Here is a 27,266-nt window from a genome sequence, read left to right as displayed (position 1 = left end):
GAACGTAGTCCCATCGTAACAAAATTACGTCATCACGTTCTGAAAGATCAGATTTTTTGACAAATTTGTCCGACCGTGTGTATGCAACAGTTTCGGACAAGATCCGATGGACAAAATCCAACGGATTTGGTTGTCGGAATCTCCGACTGTGTGTACAAGGGCTAAGACTCACTTGCACAGTTCAGAGATGGAACAGTGGATTTTTTTTTCTAATTTAAAGGCCTTTAAATTAAGGTGCAAAGGTGTGTGTAAGGGGACACTGATAGAAGGTGACACACTGGAGGGGCTCTGCCATAAGTTAGGACTCTGTGGACTGTGATATATAGGGAGAATGTTAGGACTATGGTGTAAGGTAGGGCTGATGTGAGCGTGGCGTTCATCCTGACTGTACTTGTTGTTTTGTATGTTACTTACTCCTGGCATGGCGGCCACCTGTAAGCCTGGGGGCCCCATAATCTTCTATTGCCCGGGGGCCCCATGAGTTGTCAGTCCGCCCCTGTGCAGTGCACTCTATTTTGAAGCTCGAGGATGGGGCAATCGTTTTTACTAATGTTGCTTTTTGGCCTTGAATCTTACAGGACTCTCAAGGCTGCAAAGGTGTTTCCTTTGTACCTACTCTTCCAGCTATTTCTGTACCAAGATTGCGCCCCCAAATAAATTTAGGGAGCCAAGCAATAAATGGCTGGAGGCCCTCTTCAGAGCTATCTTCTCTGTTGCTGATCCGGCCTTACAATCCAATCCCCAGAGGCGTACCTAGAATCTTCAGGGCCCCGGTGCAAGAAACCATGAAGGGCCCCCACCAGGGGCATTGCTAGGTCTACAAAAGATCTCAGGCTAGAGCCCACAACAGTGAAGTAAAGACAGCCATACGCTTTAGCAGGCATACACATGTATATCAAATATTGTTACATATCTGAGTGCGGATCCCCAGAAAGCTCTCCTTTAAATCAGGGTCCCCAGAGAGCCCCTCCATACATCAGGGTCCCCAGAGAGCCCCTCCTTACAGCAGGGTCCCCAGAGAGCCCCTCCTTACAGCAGGGTCCCCAGAGAGCCCCTCCTTACAGCAGGGTCCCCAGAGAGCCCCTCCTTACAGCAGGGTCCCCAGAGAGCCCTTCCATACATCAGGGTCCCCAGAGAGCCCTTCCATACATCAGGGTCCCCAGAGAGCCCTTCCATACATCAGGGTCCCCAGAGAGCCCTTCCTTACATCAGGGTCCCCAGAGAGCCCCTCCTTACATCAGGGTCCCCAGAGAGCCCCTCCTTACATCAGGGTCCCCAGAGAGCCCCTCCTTACATAAGGGTCCCCAGAGAGCCCCTCCTTACATCAGGGTCCCCAGAGAGCCCCTCCATACATCATGGTCCCCAGAGAGCCTCTCCATACATCATGGTCCCCAGAGAGCCCCTCCATACATCATGGTCCCCAGAGAGCCCCTCCATACATCATGGTCCTCAGAGAGCCCCTCCATACATCATGGTCCTCAGAGAGCCCCTCCATACATCAAGGTCCCCAGAGAACCCCCCCTTTACATCAGGGTCCCCAGAGAGCCCCCCTTTACATCAGGGTCCCCAGAGAGCCCCCCTTTACATCAGGGTCCCCAGAGAGCCCCTCCATACATCATGGTCCCCAGAGAGCCCCTCCATACATCATGGTCCCCAGAGAGCCCCTCCATACATCATGGTCCCCAGAGAGCCCCTCCATACATCATGGTCCCCAGAGAGCCCCTCCATACATCATGGTCCCCAGAGAGCCCCTCCATACATCATGGTCCCCAGAGAGCCCCTCCATACATCAGGGTGCCCAGAGAATCCCCTTTACATCAGGGTCCCCAGAGAGCCCCCCTTTACATCATGGTCCCCAGACCCAGATGGCCCCTTCCATAAATCAGGGTCCCTAGAGAGTCCCCCCTTTACATCAGGGTCCCCAGAGAGCCCCTTTCTTACATCAGGCTCCTCAAAGAGCCCCTTCCTTACATCAGGGTCCCCAGAGAGGCTCCCCTTTACATCAGGGTCCCCAGAGAGCCTCCCCTTACATCAGGGTCTCCAGAGAGTCTCCCCCTTACATCAGGGTCCCCAGAGAGCCTCCCCCTTGCATCAGGCTCCCGAGTGAGCCTCCCTTACATCAGGGTCCCCAGAGAGCCCCCCCCTACATCAGGGTCCCCAGAGATCCCCACCCTTACATCAGGGTCCCCAGAGATTCCCACCTTACATCAGGGTCCCAAGAGAGCCCCCCTACACACATCAGGGTCCCCAGAGATCCCCCTTACATCAGGGTGCCCAGAGAGTCTCACCCTTACATCTAGGTCCCCACAGAGCCTCCCCCTTACATCAGGGTCCCCACAGAGCCTCCCCCTCATATCAGGGTCTCCAGAGGGCCCCCCTCTTACATCAGGGTCCCCAGACAGCCACCCCCCTTCCAGAGGTTCCCCTGTACCTGGCTGGTCTCTGCTGTGCACTTCCAACCCCCAGCACATGTCTGGACACTCCACCTGGGGTGAAGTGGAGGCGGCGAACGGCAGCTTTATTGTGTCCATGGGCCACGGGATCTCCCTGGGGCTTGTAGTTCTCTTCCTGACTGTATACAGTGGAGAGGGGAGGGGCCTCTGACCTGGGCATGTATTGGCAAGAGTGTAGAAGTAGAGCTGACTCACTGAAGAGTAAAGCCAATACATGCCCAGGTCAGAGGCCCCTCCCCTCTCCACTGCTGTGACCCCAAAAGTTCCGCCTCTGCCAATCCCCTAAAATTGCTTTTACTGCTGCTTCCATTGACTTTTCAGGAGCATGTATAACAGATTTATGCAGCTTTAAACTTCAGCTTAAACTGTAATGGTCTGTTAAAGCTTCCCAACTAATTTTCCCACAGTAGCCTCTTGGTAGATATGTGCAGTGTGCATTGCTTAAATTGTTGGGCTGCAGAGCTTTCCTGCAAGAAGCATTTAATCTGCATGGCCTTCAAAGGCCAATGTCCCCTTAGACTGACACGCTATGACAGAAGATTCTATTGGCTGCAGAAGCACTCCTGTCCCCCAGGAGCATAGTTCATAGTCCTCGTCATTTGTTTCTGCTAAAAATAAAAATCGTCATTCCTTTCATTTCAGCTGCCTTTAACTTCTGCATGGCTAGCACTCAAAAGTTGCAAACAAAACCTCCTTGGCATGATGGTCTGTTGACCTTGGTGGATTCCTGCATGTCTTGCATTTTCAATACCCGCCACAGAACTACAACCTTGAGTTTTCTAACCTGATCTCTGCTCTGTTTTTAAAGTCAAACCTCTAAGTCAGTGGTTCTCATCCGGGGTTCCGCGGCGATCTGACTGTCAGTCAAGCAGCTGACAGGACGATCACACAGGCAGAGATAGGCATGGAAGTGGCTGGCATCCTATTGGCTGGAGCGCGCTGTTCCTTGCAGGCCCCTCCTCCCTTCTTGTCCTTCCCAAGTAAGTGACATCATCTGGGGTGGACAGGATAGGAGGAGGAGGGGCCGAGGGGGAACAGCGCGCCACTGGAGGAGAAATTAAATGTGCTCTGAATCCAGAAGAAAGCCACCGGTACTGTGCTCATCTGTGTCCCCCCCAACCCCCCACAATGTACCCATTAGTCTGCCTCATTAGTAATGTCCCATGTCATGTCCCCCACCCCATGTAATGTCCCCTGTCATGTGCCCTGTCCCATGTAATGTGCCCTGCCCCGTGTAATGTGCCCTGCCCCATGTAATGTGCCCTGTCCCTTGTAATGTGCCATGTGCTCTGCCCCATGTAACGTGCTCTGCCCCATGTAACATGCCCTGCCCCATGTAACGTGCCCTGTCTCATGCAATGTGCTCTGCCCCATGTAATGTCCCCTCTCATGTCCCATGTCCCATGTAATGTCCCCTGTAATGTGCTCTGAATGGATCAGCTCTGCGGCAAAAGAAAGCATGAGTTTCACATTAAATAGGTACTTTTTAATATTTATTATTTTATTTAACGCTATTTCTACAAATATTTGTTGTTAACAGCTCCCTGATCATATCAATGTTCTGTGAGCTGTAGATGTGAGCATTATTTCAGGGGTTCCTCTAGATGTTAAACTTTTTGCCAGGGGTTCCTCCCAGGTAAAAAGGTTGAGAAACACTGCTCTAAGTATTCGGCCATTACAGGGGTTCAGATGGATTGTGAACCTTTTGATGTTGTCAGTGGTTTTTCTAGAGTCCTGCCATTCACAGGGGCTGATGTTCCCTTCTGTCTGTGGACAAACCAATCTTGTTGTCTCCAGGGACCAGGCTGTCCATCGTGGTGGCTCAAAAATAAGGCCTTGGAGTTAGGGAAGTCAATTCCCCCTGTGTTCTTGGGAATCTGGGTGGATGGATGCCACTTTGTTGGTGCAAGGGGGTCATCATAGGAATTTACTCTCCTGATCAACTTTTTCGAACTTTGAGATCTTTTCTGTCTCTTTTTTCATTTATAGTTTATTTTGCTCTTCAGCAAAGTACACATAGCAGGAAAACAGCCTTCATAACAGAAAGGACAGAAACATTTACACGTGTCATTACAATAAGAACCATAAGACACTTACACCACATCAAAAACAGGGTCATCTTTTCAGTCTCTTAACCACTTCAGCCCCGGAAGGATTTACCCCCTTCCTGACCAGAGCATTTTTTGAGATTCTGTACTGTGTCACTTTAACTGACAATTGCTAGGTCGTGTGACTTTGTACCCAAACAAAATTGTCCTTTTTTTCCCCACAAATAGAGCTTTTTCTCTTATATTCACCAACTGACACAGCTCCTCTCTGTAACAAAATGGGTTGTTAGCCCTATCACTGGAGATACTAGGCAAGTTGTAATACAACACTTTAAAACTTTTTTATTTCCGCCCATGGGGTGGTCCCTAGGCTACAACCCCACAGCCTGCTCAGACAGGACTCAGTTTTTTCTTGCCTAGTGAGGAGATAAGACCTAGGAACCCTGCAGGCCCATAGGTCCTAGGTTTTTTGATGCAGAAGCTTGGCTTTTTGCTCAAGATGAATGATCCTGTGATCTTCTATCAACAGCCGGCTGGGTGACAGGCTGGTTCACTTATCCTTGTAGTCTCCCCAGTCCGGCCAGCGAGCATGTGCTGGTCGCAGCTAAGGCTCGGCAGGCCACGACATACCTCAGTTTCAGAGTTGGTCGGTGAGCTTTATGCTCTGGGGCGTACATATGACCGGGCTACTGATGTCTGCGTCACAGTATGCCGAGGCCAGTAGTCTTCCCTGTACTGATCAGGAGCTGACTACCGTGGAATGTCTCCCAGCTTCAGGATTGGTAAGTACAGCTCTCCCTGCCTGGCAGGGTGGAGCAGCTGGGCATTCCCTGGGAGGTCGATTCGGGGCCCCCCCTCGCCCCCCTCTCTTCTCTCCCTGGTCCCTAACTCCCTCTTTTTACCCCCCTCACGGGGGGGGGGGGGGGGCTGTACATGTGCTGAGCGGTGTGTGTGTGTCTGGGCTCTCACTTGGGGGTTTTAGCTGTGCTGGGTGCCTGGGTCCTAAAGCTTAGTCCAGCTGGATGCCTGTGTAGTCATGCCCCTGTGTTGGTGCAGCGCTGTGCCTGCCACATGTTCTCTCTAGTCCCTCATAGCGCTGTTGGTGGCCATTTTAAGTATGGGCAAATGTCAGACTGGCTTCTGGCTTCAGTCGGCCATTTTCCTGGTCATTCCATATTAACAACACCGGCGGCCATTTTCTTGTAGCCGGACCACGTTTTTGTGCTCTAGCAGCTGCCCCTGCACCCCCTATTTCCTGTTTGGTCATCACAGGGTGCTGGGAAGGTTATCCTGTGTTCTGAACATGTGTGTTTGATCGCCCACCGATCGTGCGGCCAGCCACCGACACAGTTTTCTGCTATCTTTGTATCTGGGAGCACTGGGGATCTTCAGGCATTGCGGTAATACAGCGCGGAACAGCCCAGTGTGGTGAGTCCAGCGGGTTAGAGCCCCTCAGCCAGCGGCAGCAGGGGGGTGGGACTGTCACTGTCCTAAGTCCCCTTTGGGTTGCAGACAGGGTAGGGTCAGCATGGCTTCAGAAACTGGTGTTTCTTCCCCCGAAATCCAGGCAATTGCAACCGGGTTACCTGCGTACTGCGAGGTCCCTATGGACACCCTTACGGCGGTTCTCAATTCGTTCGTTGCCAAGATAGAGGCGGTACATGGGAAGAAAGGTGCTAAAAAGCGCCCCCCCCCCGTCCTCTGGAGAGAGCTCTGTCTTGTCAGATGACGCTGACCAGGACCGTTCAGACAGTGAGGATGAGTCCCCGTCTGCGTCCGTAAGCGATAAAGCGCTATTTGGAGCACTTATCACAGCTGTACGTGATACCCTGAAGATTCAGGAGCCAGCGGATTCCTCTGCTGATGTACCAGTCCCTTTTGGGTCCCGCAAGCCAGCACGTTCACCTAAGGTGTTCCCGTGTCTGACTTATTTTGATAAGTTAATTTACAAGGAATGGGGTCGCCTGCAATGGACCTTTTAGGTCCCCAAATACATGGCGGTGCGTTACCCCTTTGATGAAAGCTTTCTCAAGAAATGGTCAGCTCCTCCAGTCGTGGACCCCCCCAGTATCCAGGTTAAATAAAGTAACCACGATCCCTGTTGAGGGGACTCTCCTGCATTCAAGGATCCCATGGATAGGAAGGCCGAGGCAGTGGCTCGTTCCTTGTTTATGGTTGTGGGGTCAGCCGTGCGACCTGTACTGGCATCCGCACTGGTGTCACAGACACTGACTGAGTGGGCAAAAGTTTTGCACCGCGAATTGGGAGAGCAACAGGCCTCCCCTGTCTGCGTGGAACTAGCAGACCAACCAATGCAAGGCCTTAAGTACATTTATGACGTGGCCCTGGATACTCTCCCTCTGCTATCCAGGGCTTCAGTGTTAGCTGTGGTGCTGAGGCGCCTGATTTGGTTAAAATGCTGGTCTGTTGACCAGGCATCCAAGAAAGCCCTGGCGGATCTTCCCTTCCTTGGCGACCAGCTCTTTGGAGCCTCGTTAGATGACATTATTAAAAATGCCACTGGTGGTAAGAGTACCCTACTCCCATAGGCCAGGAAGGCTAAGGAGCCACGCTGTAGGCAAGGGCCCTCTTTTTCCACTCACAAGCGGCTTTTTCGTCTGCCCGGTGCTTCGACAAAATGTCCCCAGCCCGACAGGACGCCCACGGATGGTCAAAAGCGTCCCTGGAACTGCAAGACTACTAAGCCTGCGAACAAAGGTGCTACCGCATGAAGGTTTGCCCCCACCCATGTCTCGGGTGGGGGGTCGCCTTTGGGAGTTTACAGCCCGGTGGTCCTCCCGGTTATCTGACCAATGGGTCTGCGATCTGATTTCCACAGGCTACAAGATAGAGTTTCTCTCTTGGCCGCCAAACAGATTCTTCCCCTCCAGCATACCCGTATCCCCGGTTCGCCAGGAGGCCCTAAGGGGGCGGTAAAGGACTTGCTGAATCAGGGGGTGATTGTACCAGTTCCAGAATCGGAACACTTCCAGGGATTCTACTCAAATCTGTTTGTGGTTCCCAAGAAGGAAGGGGTACGTCCGATCTTGGACTTGAAAGCCCTCAATCACTTTGTAAAAGTGCAGAGGTTCAGAATGGAATCAGTTTGCTCAGTAGTCGCTGCACTCCATCAAGGGGACTCCCTGGCATCCTTAGACATCCAGGATGCGTACCTGCACATACCCATATGCATTCGGCATCAAAAATGTCTCCGTTTGGCAGTTGGGGAAGCCCATTACCAATTTGTGGCTCTTCCCTTTAGCCTGGCATCAGCCCCCCCCCGAGTCTTTGCCAAGGTACTGGCTCCAGTATTGGCGTTGCTGCATCAACGTGGGATCGCGATCGTGGGCTACTTGGACGATCTCCTCCTGAGAGCATCTTCCGCCTCAGAATTAGAGGGGGATGTGGCGATCACCATGCAGACCCTGCAAGAATTTGGGTGGCTGTTGAACCTAAAGAAGTCGGTGATTGTGCCCACCCAGCGTCTGAAGTACCTAGGTTTGCTATTGGACTCCAGGGAAGCGAGAGTTTTTCTCCCTTGGGATAAACTGCACACTCTCAGATCTGTGGTCAAACTACTGTTGTACCGCAAGTGGTCAGCGCTCTGCTTTTGCATGCGAGTACTGGGACTCATGGTGGCCTCCTTCGAGGCAGTACCTTATGCCCAATTCCACACCAATTTTCAGCTTTGGCTGTCTTTTTTCAATGATCCCCGGCATCGCACTCCTTGGTGATTACCTTCGTTCAGGGGGTACGACACGTAGTCCCTCCGGTGCATCCACCATTACCGCCATGGGATTTGAACCTGGTGTTGTCAGCGCTTCAAAAACCGCCATTTGAAAACATCAGGGAGATTCCCCTGTTGACTCTTTCTCAGAAAGTGGTCTTTCTAGTGGCCATCACATTGGCCAGGAGGGTTTCGGAATTGGCAGCCTTGTCTTTCAAGTCGCCTTATCTGGTCATCCATGGGGATAAGGTGGTGTTGCGTCCGCAACCGTCCTTCTACCGAAGGTGGTCTTGGCTTTTCATATCAATGAGGACATTAAATTACCATCGTTGTGTCCTAAGCTCTCGACGTGTTTAGGGCTCTGAAGGTGTATTTGTCTGCCACGGCTCCCTTTCGGAAGTCAGACTCGCTGTTTGTTTCAGTGGCTGGTCCAAAGAAGGGTATGGCGGTCTCGTCAGCCACCATTTCCAGGTGGATCAGACAGATTGTAGTACAAGCCTACGCCTTGAAGGGGCAGATGCCCCCCTTTCCGGTCACGGTCCACTCTACAAGGCCAATCGGAACGTCTTGGGCCTTCCGACACCAAGCGTCGGTCGCTCAGGTGTGTAAGGTGGCGAGCTGGTGGTCTGTCCATATGTTTACCAAGTTCTATAGGGTAGATGCCTGTTTTGGCCGCAAAGTTTTGCAGGCGGCCGTGTAGTTTTGCAATAATTATGCAAATTGTGTTCCTGGTTTTCCGATAAAAACGCAGTACTGTTGTGTTAATGCACTGTTGCATTATTTCAGCAATTTATTGCGGTCTTGGGGATCACTCCTGTTGAGGATACCCGGTTACGTGGTGATGTTTTTTCCACACACTGCTGTTTTTTTGTGGGTTTAGTTCCACTAGTTCCCACTTGCCATGGTGGATGAAGTTTTATGCTGTTTTTCCCACCCCTCGTTTGGCACTGCTTGGGGACGTCCCATTTTGTTACAGAGTTAAGCTGTGTCGGTCAGTGAATATAAGAGAAAATAGGATTTTTGTATTCACCGTAAAATACTTTTTTCTGTAATTCACTGACCGACACAGCACCCGCCCCTCCTTTTTCTCTTTATGTTATACTGCTTATTGACGTACTGAGTTCTGCCTGAGCAGGCTGTGGGGTTGTAGCCTAGGGACCGCCCCATGGGCGGAACTAAAAGTTCTGAAGTGTTGTATTACAACTTGCCTAGTATCTCCAGTGATAGGGCTAACAACCTATTTTGTTACAGAGAGGAACTGTGTTGGTCGGTGAATTACAGAGAAAAGGATTTTACGGTGAGTACAAAAATCCTATTTATTTGGTGGTATTTGATCACATCTGCGTTTTTTATTTTTTGCGATATAAACCAAAAAAATTGACAATTTTACAAAAAAAAGCATCATTGTTTTACTTTTTGCTATAATTAATATCCCCAAAAAATATATAAAAAATTATTTTTTTCCACAGTTTAGGCCGATATGTATTCTTCTACATATTTTTGGTTAAACAAAAAAAAAATCGCTATATGTGTATATCGATTGGTTTGCGTGATTTATGGCATTTTTATTATATATTTTTTTTTACTAGTAATGGCGGCGATCTGCGATTTTTATCAGGACAGCAACATTATGGTGGATACATCAGACACTTTTGACACTATTTTGGGACCATTGTAATTTTTACAGCGATCAGAGCTACAAATAGCTACTGATTACTGTATAAATGACACTTGCGGGGAAGGGGTTAAACACTAGGGGGCGATCGAGGGGTTAAGTATATCCTAGGGAGTGATTCTAACTGTGGGGGGATGGGCTCACAACAACATGACAGATCACTGCTCCCGCTGACAGGAAGCAGTAGATCCCTGTCATGTTGCTAGGCAGAACAGGGAAATGCCTTGTTTACATAGGCATCTCCCCATTCTGCCTCTCCTTGCTGCAATCGTGGGCCACTGGTGAACATCAAGTTCACGGGACCCGTGGGTATGCGACCGATAGACAGCAAATTCAAAGGGACATACAAGTACACCCATTTGCCTGCCTGTGCCAACGTATATGTGTGTTCAGCAGTTGGCAAGTGGTTAAGAGCTAACTTTCTGGTTCAATCGTTTTTATTTAGTTTGCAAAGAATAACAAGGTGAGCACCTGTTCTGCTGTCAGGGCACTTACAGCAGGAGGTCTTTAGGACCCAGCATCTGTCAAGGCACCAACAACAGGAGAAGCGCTCTAGGACCCAGCATCCCCAGCAGCACATCACATGGGCCTTTATAAGGAAGTGTATCAGTGCTTGAAGTTGCTGACTGATCTCAGCTTGTTACCTGTGTTCCTAGTTTCTGATACAGCTTGTTCCCGACCTGTCTACCTGTTTCCAGTTCCTGACCCCTGCTCGTCTCACGGATACCCTCTGCCTGCTTCTCGTGTTTGATCCGGCTTCCACCTGACTATGTCTGCTCTGCTTTAAACCTGGTTCTGATCTTGGATTGTGTTGACTACTCTATTATCTCATTGACTTTACAGACCTGTCTCACCCCACAGGCGCCACCTGCCTGCAGACTCTGTTCATCTCATCAGCAGCATTCCTGGGCTTTCTGCAAGCAAATTCACAGGCGACCTGTGCTACTTGGTACCCGACTCCTCCTGTTTCACCTTCAGGGGAGTCTGGAACTTAGCTCCAAGGGAAGCCCTCTCTCCATTGGCCTCCAGCACCTGGTACGTGATAGTATCAGTCAGCCATTATGTCTGAGGCTGAGAGAGGTGCTTCTATGCTGGAAGCGCTGTGTCAACAGATGACAGCCCTAACACAAGCTGTCAAAAACCTGCAAGATGGATACTTCCAGCTCAAGGGACGTCTACATACCCTCAATACTTCAATGGCTCCAGCTGAACCCGACCCAGCCACAAGCTCTTCCTCTACAACAGCACCCTCCAGTTCAAATGCTGTTGCTCCACCTGCTGTGTTACTGCCTCTCCCAGGACCCAGAGTCCCAATTCCAGAACGTTTCTCGGGGGACAGACGAAGGTTCAGGGCTTTCAAGAATGCATGCAAACTTTACTTTGCCCTGCAACCTAGGACTTTTGCACTTGAGACCATCCGAGTGGGGTTCATCATCTCTCTCCTTATCTGATGAACCACAATCCTGGGCTCACAACCTTCTTGAAAAGAGGGATGAGGTGGTAACCTCAGTCACCACATTTTTTTTGAAGCCATGGCGGTGTTATATGACGACCAGCAGAAAACTGCTACTGCTGAATCAGCTTTTCATTCCCTTTTGCAAGGCAGACAGCGGAATACTACGTCAGAGAGTTCTGTAGGTGGGCAGCTGATACAGGTTGGAATGATGTGGCCCTAAGATTCCATTCCACCTAGGCCTAACCGAAACTCAAAGATGAGTTAGCCAGGTCTGAGGCTCCTGCTACACCTGAGGCTCTCATTCAACTTTCTATTCAGTTGGACAGGCGTCTGCGGGAGTGGCGCACCAAACAATCTCAGAACTTTGGGCCAACTTCCTCCAACCTCCAATACATCAAATGAAGAGCCTATGCAGATATGTCTACTCCGACCCTCTTTGAGCCCGGAAGAAAGGGAACATAGGCACCTAAACAGCCTATGCATCTATTGTGAAGCTGCAGGCCACTTCCTACATAACTGTCCCATTCGGCCATGTAGGTCCAGGCACCTATATCCCTCATACCTCCAGCTATCTAGGACTGTGTCTTCTCACATAATTTTTGCTATCTCTTTGCAGGTGGCTGCAAAGGAGGTCAAATTTTGGGCAATCGTTGACTCAGGAGCATGTAGCTGCTTCTTAGATATTAACTTTGCAAAAAAAACTTACATATTTCTCTCCTTTTCAAGAAAAAAAGACTGGATATACACCTTGTGAGGGCACTCCCTAGCTCAGGACCTATTACTCAAGAGACTGTCCCCATTCTTGCAACTTCAGACACTGGTCATCAGGAATTACTCCGCTTTGATATTCTCAGATCTCTCATTTTCCCAGTCAGCCTGGGGATACCTTGGCTGCAGGCCCACAACCCATCAATCAACTGGTCCAAAGCTACTGTCGCCAACACTGTGGCATTTCCATACAAGTCGACCCCCCCCCCCCCCCCTACATGCCTAACCATTCAACCTTCAACAGATACCGGTCAGCTCCTTCCCTCAGCTTACCACGATTTCCTTGACGTCTTTGACAAAAAGAAGGCCAATACCCTGCCTCCACCACTGCCCCATCAAGTTGCTTCCTGGAGCAGAGATTACTTTTGGGCGCATCTTCCCATTACTTGAGATTGAGTTGGAAGCTCTCAGGCAATATATTGATGAGAACCAGGCCAAGAGTTTCATTTGTCCCCCCTCCTCGCCAGCATGAGCAAGCCTTTTCTTTTTTTGGGAAGAAGGACCACTCCCTCCGGCCATGTATTGACTACAGGGAGCTCAACAAGATTACTGTCAAGAACAGGTACCCTCTTCCCCTCATTCCAGAGTTGTTCCAGAGGTTCCGAGCATCCCGAGTGTTCACTAAGCTAGACTTGAGAGGGGCCTACAACCTGGTCTGCATTAGAGAGGGGATCAAATGGAAGATGGCTTTCCAAACCCGCTTCGGTCATTTTGAGTACCTCATTATGCCCTTTGGGTTATGTAATGCCCCCCGCAACGTTTCAACACCTCGTGAACAATATCTTCAGAGAGTACCTTAGCCTGTTTCTGATAGTTTACCTGGATGACATTTTGATCTTCTCAGCCTCACTTGAACTCCAACGGGACCATGTCAAGAAAGTACTAAACACACTGTGAAGTCATAACTTGTATGCTAAAGCAGAAAAGTGTGAATTCAAGAAGCATGTGCATCCAGTACAGTACTGTTACAGTACTGTTACCGATTACGCCATTGAATTTCCGTACTCTGTTAGCAGAAGTTACTTGGAACAATGAAGCCCTTGTGGCTGCTTTTTCTCATGGTACTGCGGATAACATCAAAGATGAGATAGTCTTCTTAGTCTGCCTTTTGTCTTTTTTTGCAAAAATTTGTGAATGGGGAAACATCTAATGACCAATTTACTTATTTTTGCAATGAAGCCTTTCAAAATATCTCACTGTGGTCAGACATGTAGGAATTCTCCTAGACCTGTTTAATGACTTGTTCAGGTGGAGCCACACGCAAAGCTGTACGAAATTTAAAAAAAATATATCTTGTAAGAAGATTCACCCTAAAACCACCCCATGATTCAGGTAAGGCAAGGGTGGCGTTTGGATTTTGGGTATTGTGTTTGAGGTGATGCTTCATGTTATACCCTAAATATGGTTGTCATGAAGCATAGTCTATAATGTGGACTTTAGGGTGACCATATTACTACAGGGTTGATAGTAAAATATAGTACTTACCATTCTGGTGGATCGTGTGCTAAAACTCCAATTGTTTGCTGATCTTCAGCTGCTGCATGTATTTTACTTTTTCAGGTACTGTATATGATTATCTGCTCCTCCTGCCACAAGCTATGGTTTATCTTGCCATGTCATACGTCCTGTAGTGACATACAGAGCAAAAGAGAAATCGCAGTGTTTGCAGGAAGAGCAGGTATTCACACACCCAGAAGTGTTGAATACCTGTGGTGGCTGTGAGTCTGCAGTGTCAAGGAGTTTTAAAAAATACAGGTTGCTTTTACAACAGGGTCACTTTAAATCCCATGATAAAAAACCACATTGATAAATCATTTTAAGTTTAATAGGGACATTTTAAGTTTCAACGTGCCTTCTTTCCTTACAGATCAGGCTTTTCTACAGTTTTTTGGAGATGAATTTCTGCGTTTACTCCTTACAAGATTTATATTTTGTTCAGCAACACTTAGAATGCATAAAAGTTTCAAGGTAAGGTTTTAGAACATTTATTGTATATGGCAATTGCATTACATTGTTTTCTGCAAAGCTAACGTTCTTGTGGATGCTGGGTACAGAAGAGTCTGCATTGTTTATATTGTATTGCCTGCATTCTGAATAATTTATCAGTAGGGTAAGCATGAGTTCAGACCTGAGACTCGGACTAATTTTTTAGACTGAAATGAAGGCCCAGACTGGCAATAGGGCACACCGGCACTTGTCCGTTGGGCCCGGGCTGCATGTCCTTGTGGACTCCTTCTCTCGCTACTGCAGGCATTCAGAGGCTGCAGGAGGAAAATGGAGAGACTGATTCTTCTAAATGCAGCCGTTCCTCTGATCACCTTGTGCTCTCTGTCCCCCCATGCTCTCTGGCTCCATGCTCTTCAGGCCCTCCTGCTTGCTCCCCAGCCCACCACCTGTGCTCTTCAGGCCCCCCCCCCCGGTGCTCTCCGCCCCCTCCCAGGGGCCCTACCCAGGGCTCTCCCCCCATGTTCTCCAACCCCCCCTGCAGCTGCTTGGGGGGGGGAAGGGGCTGGTAAATATGTCATGGGCTGCTCATTCTAAAATGCCCAGGTCTATTTTTTGTCCCAGCCCGGGGCCTGCTGAAATGATAATATACACAGCGCTGCTCACTACCCAAATCCTCATTCGCAAAAACATATAACATCAAAAGTCTATATATAATAAGTGTCAAATCAACTTGTGTAAGTTACAATTGAAAAAAAAAAATGGAAAAACTCAAAAAAACTTAATGAAATAAATAAGAGTTCTTCCACCGTGTAAACCAATTTTTTTAAAAGTCTTTAATAAAAGGAGTCACGCTATGTCTGCCCTTCTAGCTATTTGTTCTATCTGTGAGCAATAACCAGGAGGAGATGGGACCAAGGGGGGGGAGACCTACAAAGCACAGCAGTTTTAATTTGTTTTCACTGTTGAGGACACACTCACCAGTGTAACCAAAAAAGAGAGAAATTCGCCCTGGAAAATCTGAAGTAATAGGTAAAATATAATAATATAGTAATAACATGGACAATTCTATATATAATATATAAGACTAGAGCCATGAATGGCATGGACAAAGGACTATAGGGAAATGTGGTGGAGAAACACCAGAGAATGGCATGAGTGGAAGTAAAGAAGGTGAGCAAAAAGCATTGAAAAAGAAATGAAGTGCAAATATGGGGGAAAGTCAATTTGGTCAAAGACAAGCTCCAGGTGAGCACTTGAGGAAAACCAATGAGTATACCTGAGTGAGATAGGTGTATAATTGCATCGGTGGTAGATTCCAATAAGGGGCATCTACAAGCATGAGTGTTCAGTGAAAGCAAAAGCTGCAAATGAATCCATGCAGTGCTAAACCTCCAAGTTATATCCAGGAAGGGCTCAAGAAGCTCTGCCCCCAACGTCATGTGTGGATGACAGGAAAGTGCACAAGCACTCCTATAGGTCAACCAGATGGTAAAATGCATGCAGCCGTAACAATGCCGCAAAATCGCAGACATTGAGCGGCTGGTGCATGCACATGGCGCCGATGTGTAGGTGGCCTCACCCGCACAAAAGAGCAGATGGGGGCAGCAGGGGACAAGAATTCCCCCTTTGTACTCGTTGCAGATCCCAAAGCAGAAACAAAGCCGCCAACAGCAAGAGGCAACACATCAAATGGGTGGGGATATGAGCCTTATATTGAATGGTGTATTAACCAGTACATTATAATGGCGTATAATGCATGTACTGGCAAAGGTGACAGCAGACCAGTTTTGGGCTGTATGGGTGTCTTCCACCCGAATTCAATATAGAAAACAAGATAAGGTCTGGTGTCACCGGTAACACACCTCCATCCCTATAATATGCAACAAAAAAAGAGAAATTCGCCCTGGGACTTTAGATGAGGTGAGCACCACTAAGCCAATAAAAGTAACAAGAGTAAGCAATGTCGGGTACACCTGATGTTTGTATGTTATGTGATTGTTCATACACAATTGTACAACTACTACTACCAATTTTATTCAATCCAGTTTTATGTACCTTGTACTAAGTGGCTTTCTTTGACAATATGCTTGTAATATTTTTACTGAATAAAAACATATACTGTACTCTTGTTACTTTTATTGGCTTAGTGGTGCCCACCTCATCTAAAGTCCCAGGGCGAATTTCTCTTTTTTTGTTGCATATTAAAGGGATGGAGGTCTGTTACCAGTGACACCAGACCTTATCTTGTTTTCTACACTCACCAGTGTGTTCTTTCTGGCATAACAATTTTTATTGTAAAAGGAAGCCTATCCATATAACAGCCATTCACCCACGCAGGGGTACAACAAAACAAACATGGCTTTCAGACAGCTAGAAAAGTTATATGAGCAGTTAACTTTTAAGGAATAAGTGGCCACTGAGTGACCTGGGGGCGCAAGCCGCAGGTGCTCTTATGTCATCTAGGCCCGAGGGCCGATAGAGGGAGCCCATGGTACACTAGTTCAAGCCTGGGGAAGAGGTGCGTATAAGTCTACTGAGCACCCCCAGCCAGGGGTCAGGATGAGTGACTAATAAGCAGGGAATTAAAGGGGGAGCTCACCAAGTAGAACAACTCCCATGGGAGAAAACACAAAGAGATTGACCTGATGACATAACCGTCAGTCAACTAAAATTCCCTAGGTTTGAGGACTTAGGGTCATACAAAGATAAGAAGGGACCAGAGGCGGGCAAGGGTCCAGCCTTGGCCTCAAAAGGAAAGGAAACAGAAGAAAAGGAGGAGGTGCAGTGCTAAACCTCCAAGTTATATCCAGGAAGGGCTCAAGAAGCTCTGCCCCCAACGTCATGTGTGGATGACAGGAAAGTGCACAAGCCCTCCTATAGTTCAACCAGATGGTAAAATGCATGCAGCAGTAACAATGCCGCAAAATCGCAGACAGGGGTCGCAAAAGGATAAAGGGGGAGGAGTCCTGCAGGTTGGGGGAATTGCTTAGCAGACCCTAGGAAAGACCTAAGCTGTGGTACTTAGAGCATAAGTCCACCAAGGTGGCCACGCTTTCATTCATTTTTAATTTTTTTATATAAATTCTTTATTTTTTCATAGGTTTCACAATACAATTCTTTACAATCTCACAGTGTCTTTTTAATACATCTTAAGTAGTTCTATGCATCTATATATCTAGTATTGGCTCTAAAGTTCCTTGTAATTTCTCTTTTTCTACTTTTAAACCCATTCTCCTAACAAAAATTACCACTCCCTCCCTAACCCAAAGGAAAAAAAAATTTAATAATATAGGAACAAAGGAGGGTAAAAAAATAAATAAAAAATGTATAAACACCCCCCCCCTTTCTACCTCTCCCCTCTCCCCTCTCCTCTCTCCTCCGCCACACACCTCGGTCTCATTGACAGATGTCATTCTGATCTCTCCCTGTAAACCAAGTACGGGGCCCATGTTGTCCAGTATCTCTCATCTTCATTGCTAAAGTAAGACTTTCCATTTGTTGGATTTTTGCAATTCTAGCAAGCCTTTGTGCCCTAGTTGGAGAGCTGTCTTTTTTTCCACAGAGCAGGGATACATGCCATAGCTGCCGTTAAAAGATGTCTCAGCAACGAGTTTTTGACTTTTTCCATTTATATAGGGATATCCAGCAGCAAAAAAGTTTCCGGTCTATCTCAAAGGGCAATTCTTGTTGTTGTTTTAATATTTTCAGCTACCATTTCCCAAAACTCTCTAATTCTTGTACATTCCCAAAAATATGTAGAATTGTACCTTCTGCTTCGTGACATCTCCAACAAACATCCGGCACTTGGGGTAAATCCAATGTAATACACTCGGTGTTCTATTCTATCTGGTGAGAATTTTGTAACCCCCCCCCCCCCTCCTGATATCTACTTGCTACTGATGCCTTTTGATTAAAGAGGAAGTAAAGCCTCCGGGAAAAAGAAAAATACACCCTGCAAGGCAAAGGCAAAAGGAGCTGGCATGCATAGCATACTAGCTCATTATGAATCACTTACCTGAGATCGAAGCGACCCTCGTTCACCTCCTCCGATGCCGCCATCTATTCCGCAGCTACTTCCGGGTATGGCGGCTCCGGGCAGTCACAGCGCTGGTGCCTCCACTAACGGCATGTTCGCTGTTAGAAGCAGCATGCTTAGTGCGTCTGCTCCCGATGTCTACAGTGCATGCGCCGTAGACATCGCTGCGGCTATTTCTGCAAATATCTCCTAAACCTTTTAGGTTTGGGAGATATTTCTTGCACCTAGAGGTGAGCCTTAATAGCAAAATCCTGCTCTTCTTTTCTTGGGAGAATGATATCTCTAGATCTCCCTCCCATGCTTGAAGGAAGGTAAGTTCCTGAGATATCTCTACTCCTGTCAATATATTATATATAATATAATACATTAGCCAACCTCCAACTATCTATCAATTGCAGTACTTGTAAAACATTTTTCACTTTCCTCAGTTTGACAAATGAAAGGTGAGATGATCCTTTCGATGTATCTTTTAAGGGATCTAGGACCATGTTAAGGTCGCCCCCCCCCCCCCCCACCACCACTAAAATTTCCTCCTTATGTTGTTGCACTGTCTGTGGGTAAAGCTCTAAGGAATTCACTTGGTCTTCATTTGGTAGATATAAATTTACCAGCATTACTTTTTGAAGACCCAACATTCCCTTCACTATCAGGAGACATCCCTCCTCATCAGTGATCACTCCCGGTTCTTTCCATGGCATCTGTCTATTATAATAGAAACCCCACAGGATTTTGAAGTCTGTGATGTACTGTGGTACATAATCGGGAAACCGTGGTTTTTACGCCATGGAATTTTATCCTTTTTAAAATGTGTCTCCTGTAGGAAGATCATTTGGGATTTAAGTCTCCCTAACTCATTAATAAATGATAATATGATGATAATTGATGATAATTGTACCCTTTTCTCTGGGATGTTTAATCCCTTAACATTGTACGATGTGAAGGTTATCGTAGTAATTTCTGTAATCTGCCTAATTTGAGAGAGGAGAAAAGGGGGGATGGGAGGAAAAGGGAAGAAAAAAATAATAATTATTCCACCTCCCTAGGAGCCAAAGCTCTTCGGGTGAGTAGTACAAATTCGGACCAGTCCTCTACCAAAAAATAAAAAAATCCCCAGCGCCTCCGACTTGCCCTCCACCCCGAGGAGAGATATTTGTTGTCAAGCAAGCAGGAGTCCATGCCTTGGGATCTTGCACAGTGCCCTCCGCATTTATCTTTTTATGATATTATGACTTCTACCTAGTCCACCCTATCATCTTTATTTCATATGGCCTTCCAGAATGACACTACTAATCAGCCCGTTTTGCTCCTTCATATTCCCAACATTTACATATCCATGTTCACCCCAACAATCAAAATTCCCTATCTTCCATTTTCTCCTCCCTCCCCCTATCATAAATCACCCCTCAAAAAGGAGAAGAAAAAAATCTGCAAATTATTAACCCTCCCCACATTATACATTTCATTCCACCACTATGTGCTAAATTTGTACACTTGTACAATTTCTTACATTTTGGATGGTTTGTGGAAACACTTCCAAACAAGCAATCCCCTCCACCATTTCTCACCCATAAAAAAAAAAAAAAAAAAAAAAAATCCACAACCTGCTGATTATTAACCCCACTCCCCTCCACATTATATATTTCATTCCAAAGCTTTGTGCTAGTATCCAGTGTTTTGTACCTTAAATTACAAATTTAAAAAAAAATTGATAGTCCTGTGAATTACCAATAAAAGGTTTGCAAGCACACTTTAAAAAAAAAAAAAAGAAATTCTTATTGGCATTTCCCTCACCCTACCCCCCCTTCCACTACCTCTCCCTCACCCACCCCCCCTTCCCCTACCTTTCTGTATGGACACCTGGAGGACCTGATAATTGTTTTGTATGGAAAAACAGTCTGTTCTGCAAGGCGAGCACAATAGTTTCAGGCAGGGCAGCAGGGTGGAATCCATAATTGGCCCAGAATGGGGACTGGTTTTTAACTCAATGGACAGAGTTATTATAGGCAAATTCTGCCAGTGGGAACAGGGATGCCCAGTCTTCTTGGGGTAAAAGCTGCAAAGCTGCGGAGGTATTGCTCCCAGGGTTTGGTTTTTGCATTTCGTTACTTTAGGGATGATAGGCAGAGTTCCACTTCCAAGGCTTTACACAGGACTTTCCAAACCTTGAGGTAAATTACATCCCCCTGGTCTGAAACAATTTTCTTTGGGAGTCTGTGAATTCTGATCTCCTTGATAAAAGTAAGAGACGTTTCGGCTGTACAGGGAGTACCAATCATTAGTGGTTGAAGTGGCCCATTTTGGATAGTCGGTCTACCGCAACCAGGATAGTCGTGATCTTTAAGAGGGACGAAGGTCAACAATAAATTCCATAGAGATCATCTCCTAGGGGCGATTGGGGATAGACAAGGGTCTCAAAAAACCCCAGGCTTTGGCTTTGTCGCCTTTGCTACGTAGACATATTGTGCATGACTTGATGTAGGATCTGCAGTCCTGACTGAGGTTAGGCCACCAAAAAGACTTTACCATGCAAGTTGGTGGTCATGGAATGTCCTGAGAACCTGAGATCTTGCTTCCTGCGTGATTTTGTCTTGGTGCCAAAGTAATCCACCCAGCCTCCTTAATGACTCCTGTTCAGATTTGGGGCAATATGCATTTGTTTGTTTAATGGATGACTTTAGGCTGGGTTGAATTAGCAAAAGATTTTGGACTGATAAGATGGAGGAGTACATTCAGTATATTCGGGTAACATCGTGGACAGAGCATTGGCTTTTCCATTTTTGGAAATCGGGCGGTATGTGAGGTGGAGATTAAATCTTGAAAAGAATAAGGCCCATCTGGCTTGCTGAGGTCTTAGGGGTTTTGCAGATAGATATTCCAGATTTTTTTGATCTGTGAAAATCATAATAGGGTGGTTTGCACCCTCCAGCAGGTACCTCCATTCTTTGATGGTGACTTAAATTTCCAGGAGTTCTCTGCCACCCACATCATAGTTTCTGTCAGCCTGATTCAGCTTCCTGGAGCAAAAGGCTACTGAGTGAAGCAGGGCCCTTCGGCTCTGGCGCTGAGAGAGCATGGCTACTTAGGATGCGTCCACTTCGAGGACAAAGGGAAGAGATGGGTCCGCGTGTTGCAACACAGAAACATGGGAGCAGAGGTGAAGAGAGCCTTCAGCTGTTCAAAGGCTGTTCGAGAATCCTGGTTCCAGAAGAAGTGTGAGTGTTGGTGAGTGAGCTGGGTGATCGAGGCAATGATAGTCAAGAAATTTCGAATGAATTTCCTATAAAAGTTATCAAAGCCCACGAGCCTCTGCACCCCTTTCCTGTCAGAAAGTGCAGGCCATTCCAAGATTGCTGAGACCTTCTGAAGATCCACGGAGATCCCCTCAGTGGAGATAATGACTCCTAAGAACTGGATAGATTGTTTCTGGAATTCGCACTTCTCTGCTTTGGCGTATAAGACACAGGTTCTTAAGGTCTTTAACACTTTTCTGACGTGCTCTCAATGGAGTTCAAGTGAGGCTGAGAAAATTAGTATGTTGTCCAGATAGACGATTAAGAACAGGTCAAGGAAAAATGTAGGAATGTCGTGGGGGCATTAAATAGCCAGAAGGGCATCACAAGGTACTTGACGTGTCCAAAGCATGTTTGGAAGGCAGTCTTCCACTCGTCACCTTCCCTAATACAAACCAGGTTGTAGGCCTACCGTAAGTCCAACTATGTGAAAACCTAAGCTATTCGGAACCTTTGGAACAACTCAGGAACAAGAGTGGGTATCTGTTCTTGATGGTAATTTTATTAAGGTCCCTACAGTCAGTGCATGGTCTGAGAGAATGATCCTTCTTCCCCCTGAAGAAGATGTCGGTTCCAGCAGGTGAAGAGGAGGGGTGGATGAATCCTTTGGCTAGATTTTCACCTATATATTATCAGAGGGCCTCCAGCTCGGATAAAGGAAAGATTTGCCCGAAAGGTACTTCTGCTCCAGGTAGCAAATCAATCGGGCAGTCGTAGGACCGATGCGGGGGGCAGGGCATCAGCACCTTTCTTGTCAAAGACATCAAGGAAATCAAAGTAGGCTGAGGGGACACCATGACCGGGATCTAGTGTAGATTGAACGGAGACACACACTGAAGGGTTGACGGGTGTGGGGATGCCACAATGTTGGCAGTAGGGAGATTAGAAGATGATTTCTCCCTTGGGCCAGTCGATTTGTGGGTTGTGGGCCCGCAGCTAGGGTATCCCTAGGGTGGCTAGGAATATAGGATACCTGATGATGTCAAAGCAGACTAATCCCTGATGGTCTGTATCCATGGTGGCAAGGACAGGGATAGTCTCCTAAAGAGACAGGTCCAGAGCTGGGAGGAGTACCATCTGCTAAATGTACGTTAAGTCTTTTGTTCCTTTAGTTTCAGGGGTATGCGCAAGTTCTTGGTGAGGGTGATATCCAAGAAACAAATCTGCAGAGAAATGGGGAGAATTACATGAGTGGATACAGTCCCAGATCACTGGAGGTACAAGGGGCGTGGAAGGCTGGACTTACTTGGGTGAACAGGACAACTGCTAAGGAAGTGGCCCAAAGCTCCACAGTAGAGACACAAGTTACCTTATCGTCTGCATGCTCTCTCTTCAGGAGTTAAAGCAGGGCAGAGTAGAGCAATTTGCATGGGTTCCTCATCAGAAGTATTGGTAGACTGGGGAACAGAGACTGAGATTGTTGGTCCTGGAACCTTTGACATTACCAGTGTGGGCTGGAAGCTGTGTGTCACTTACCTGGTGGGTGAGCCTGACGTGTGGAGGAAAGCCCTCGTACAACTCCGGTTCGAGAACCACTGATGGTGAGACAGCAGGCTGAAGAGCATGGTGGGGTAAGAGTGCCTTGATTAGTCCTGAAGTCTCCACTAGTAGAGGCTGGGATCTCAGGAACAGGAAGCTGGAACACAGCAGGTAGCAGGCTGAGGAGCCGGCAGATGGCTGGCAGAGGACAAGCCAAGATGCACCACTGGAAACCGGAGCTGGAAGCAGGCTGGCGGCAGAGAGCAGGGTCAGACAGGTCGGGTAGACAACAGACAGGGCAGGTCAGGCAGAGACAGCAGACAGGAGCGTAGTCAATCACAGGCAGGCTTCGGCAACAGACGGGCAGATCAGGCATAAACAGCAGGCAAAGGCGAAATCGGGTCACAAGCAAGTTCGGCAACAAGTGTAGGTAACTGGAGACAGGGGTCAGTCCATGGGAATCCATAGATCAGGGCAGGAGGCAGGCAGAGGTAGCCAGGAGCAAGCCGGTTCGGTATCAGAAGTGACACACAGGAATCAGGGTACAGGTAACACTGTATACCAAGCAGCAGCTTGTCACTGTCTTGAAGCTCAGTTTAAATAGCCTAACTGGCGCCAGTTCTAACGACAGGTGCGCGCATGCACATTCACAGAAGCGCCAGTGGCCACTCTGGGCATTCTTGGTGGGTGCCTGCGCACAGGTATGCGCCCGGGGCCGGCAACTGTAGACTGCGGACATCTTCCCTGACACTCTGAGTGCATTCGGACCATCGTTCCTGTAGCCGTCAGTCTAGTTGGATAGAGACTTGGATCAAATTCTCTAACCACACAGGAGCCTCGATTTCTAGCTAACTCATCCTTGAGAGTCTCGGATAAGCCTTGCTGGAACTGGTATTTCAGGGTGGCATCATTGCACCCGGTATCAGCTGACTACTTGCGCATCTCCACAATATAATCCTCCACCGGTCGTCTGCCTTGTACTAGAGCATGAAGTGCAGACTCGATGGTAGCAGTCCACTGTGGATCATCATATAGGGTAGCCATAGCTTCAATGAAGGCGGCAATTGAATCCAGTACTAAGTTCTTTTGTTCAAGGAGATTATGAGCCTAGGACTGTGATGAAACCCACTTTGATGGTCTCAAGAGAAAAAGTCTTTGGTTGCAGGGTAAAGTAAAGTTCACAGGCATTTTTGAAGGCCCTGAATTTCTGTTGGGCAACTGAAAAGTGCTCAGGAGTGGGGACTCTGGGCTTTGGAGGGGGTAATCCCACAGCGTGTGCGGCTATAGCAGGAGAACTGGCCATTGGAATGGAGACAGAGGAGCTAGTAGCTTGGTTAGGATCCTCAGGAGTCATAGAGGTAGCGAGGGAGTGAAGGTGTCCTTCCAGCTGAAAGTAGCCATCTTGTAAGCTCTGGACTACTTGTCTAAGAGCCATCATCTGCTGACATAGGGCCTCTGAAATAAATATTTGGGCATTTACGGATTCCCCCTATTTATTATAACTGTATTCATTTGTCTATTCCTATAATTAGCTACAGTAGACTATCAAAGCTCTGTTATAGTTAATGGTGATGGTAAAATAAGAAGGTTAGCTATTAAAAATAAATACACTGCTTAATAAACAAGAGACTTATTTCCCAAGAAAATAGGATTGCTAACATAAAACACTAAAAGAAAATATTACAGATAAAACAAAAGAGCATAAAGATACTTTCCACAAGGTGGTCCTTGAGATGCTGTCTTGGCTGTGATCAATGGAAAGAGGCTAGCTCCACTGTGGGGGGGGGGGGATCTGGCTCCACGTGGGGGCCGCCTGCTTCTCCCGCTGTTCCAGGGAGGGTTCGGCCGCCCATCAGCTCTCTGCCGCACTGATCTGGCTCCAGGAGGGGGCCGCGCCGTCTGCCCGCTTCTCCCGCTGTTCCGCCGGGAGTGGGGGGATTCGGCTGCCCGCCAGCTCCCCTGTCCTGGGGGGGTCTGACTCCACGTGGGGGCCGCTCACTTCTCCCGCTGTTCCGCCGGCTGGAGGGGGGGGAGGTTTGGCTGCACGCCGGCTCCCCTGTCCTGGAGGGGGGTCTGGCTCCACGTGGGGGCCTCCCACTTCTCCCGCTGTTCCGCCCGCCAGCTCCCCTGTCCTGGGGGGGGGTCTGGCTCCTCGTGGGGGCCTCCCACCTGCTTCTCCTGGTTTCTGGGGGGGGGGGGTTCGGCTGCTGTCATTTTCCTATATAGAGGGGGCATACTGCGCATCGATTACTGGGTCTCTATATAGGGGAGTGTTGCTGGGACTGATCCGTCTCATATATGTATTGTACAGATGTGACCCCTGACATGTCCAATATAGGGGAGGATTGCTAGGACCAATCTGTCTCGTGTGTGTGTGTGTGTGTATGTGTGTGTATATGTATGTGTGTGTATATGTATATATATATATATATATATATATATATATATATATATATATATATACAGATATGTCCCCTGTCTTATCAGGGTAGATCAGGCTCGATACTTTTGATGGGGGGGGGGGGAGGGGGAGGTGATCGGCTGCCGCCGGCTCCCCCTCTCCCCTCGCATGTGCAGAGCGCCCACCAATCCTCTTGGTTGGGGGGAGGTGATCGGCCGCCGCTGGCTCCCCGTTATGTGCAGAGCACCCTGACATTTCTCCCAGTGTGTGGGAGGGGATTGGTTGCCCCGCAGCTCCTCTCTCCCTATGCACTCTGCTTGCCTCTGCCGGCCTCCCGCCAATGCTGGGGGGGGTGGGGATTGACATCTGTGCCGCACACCTGGTGGGGGGGGGTCAGTTTTCTGTCCCCTCCTGCTCCTCTCCTCTGGCTCCACCAGTAGGGGGGGGGGGGGGGTGACGGTGCTCTGGGGGTGAACGGTCACTGACATCTCTGCTGCTGTAACAGAGGATGTCAGTCCGTGAGTGGGCAATCACCATTACAGCAGGTCTACCAGGGTTGCTGCGGTCTCTTGTGAATTTGCTTCTTTGGTCTATGTGTCGATCACAGCCTGCGTTCTGTCCAGGTTTCGGTCGTAAGTGTTTTTTGTCCAGCATTTTCGGTCACAGCATTTTCTGTCCAACAGTTCTGTCAGTATTTTCTGTAACAGCGTTCTGTCCAGCATTTTCTGTCATAACGTTTCTGTCCACTTGTCGCTTGCCAGCCAGTTCACCTCCCGGGAACTCTCGCCATGCTCCATGGAGGGGATGCCCACACGCTTCCCGGTTTTCATGGGGGGGGCACTCACCCACCTGTTCACCTCCCGGCACTCTCGCACCCCCCTGCACGTCCAGGCACCCATTTCAGTCACGGGGGTTTATCACGGCACTCAGCCCCAGGTTTCTGTATCTGCGTTCTTCTGTCATCACGTTCTGTCCAGGGGTTTCCGTCATATCGTTCGGTCCAACTTTCTGTCAGTTTGTTCGGTCCAGTGTTTCTATCATATCGTTCGGTCCAGCTTTTCGTTTGGTCCAGCTTTTCTGTCATATCATTCGGTCCAGCTTTTTTCCGGCACAGCGTTTCCGTCCTGCATTTCCGTCGTAGCGTTTCCGTCCTGCATTTCCGTCATGGCGGTTTCCGTCCTGCATTTCCGTCATGGCGGTTTCTGTCCTGCATTTCCGTCATGGCGTTTTCTGTCCTGCATTTCCGTCATGGCTTTTTCTGTCCTGCATTTCCGTCATGGCGTTTTCTGTCCTGCATTTCCGTCATGGCGTTTTCTGTCCTGCATTTCCGTCATGGCGTTTTCTGTCCTGCATTTCCATCATAGCGTTTTCTGTCCTGCATTTCCGTCATAGCGTTTTGTCCTGCATTTCTGTTAGATCCGCACGGGCTGAGGTTTGTTTCATTTTGTTTGTCGTCCCTTTATTTTCTCTCCCGTATAACACACATCATACGGTGCACGCTCATTTCTTTGCACGTCTACCCACCACGGTTTGTGGGTATACTAGGCCAGAGGGTTGTTGCTACCTGTCTGATTTCTGTCATGGCGGTTGTATGTAGCTTTTCTGTTAGCCAGGGCTCATTTCCTGGTCTGTCACGCCTACAGACCATACTGGCTGAGGTTTCAATTGTTTGCCGTTCCGCAATCTTCTCGCCCGCATACCATACGTTATACGTTGCATGCTTTTTTCATCTCACTTGTACATCTACCCACAACGGTCTGTGGGTACACTAGCCCTGAGGGTTGTTTGCTATCTGTCTCTGTTGTTCTGTCATATCTTTTCCATTCGTAGCATTATTGTCGTTCGTAGTGTAGGTTAGCTGGGGCTCACATCCAGGGTCTGTCACGTCTACGGACCCATACGGGCTGAGGTTTCGTTATTAATTGATTGTCGTCCCACAATCTTCTCGCCCGTATACTGTACGTCATACGATGCTCGCTTATTTCT

General features: G+C 48.1%; 1 protein-coding gene across 5 annotated transcripts in view; it reads left to right on the top strand.

Moving 5' to 3' along the window:
• Positions 1 to 27,266, top strand: part of SCAI (suppressor of cancer cell invasion) — a 1,638,004-nt gene that overhangs the window by 1,562,581 nt on the left and 48,157 nt on the right. For all 5 annotated transcript variants that reach the window (XM_077463762.1, XM_077463684.1, XM_077463531.1 and 2 more), the window contains one exon: positions 13,995 to 14,095. In XM_077463762.1, the coding sequence (XP_077319888.1) occupies positions 13,995 to 14,095 (101 nt within the window). The remainder of the gene's footprint in view (positions 1 to 13,994; positions 14,096 to 27,266) is intronic.

This window comes from Lithobates pipiens, unplaced genomic scaffold (assembly GCF_037356315.1).
Source record: "Lithobates pipiens isolate NorthernLeopardFrog02 unplaced genomic scaffold, aLitPip1_a1.2 Scaffold_1, whole genome shotgun sequence".
Classification (NCBI taxonomy): domain Eukaryota; kingdom Metazoa; phylum Chordata; class Amphibia; order Anura; family Ranidae; genus Lithobates; species Lithobates pipiens.
The sequence above is the reverse complement of the archived record's forward strand: the minus strand, read 5'-3'. Positions and strand labels throughout refer to the sequence as shown.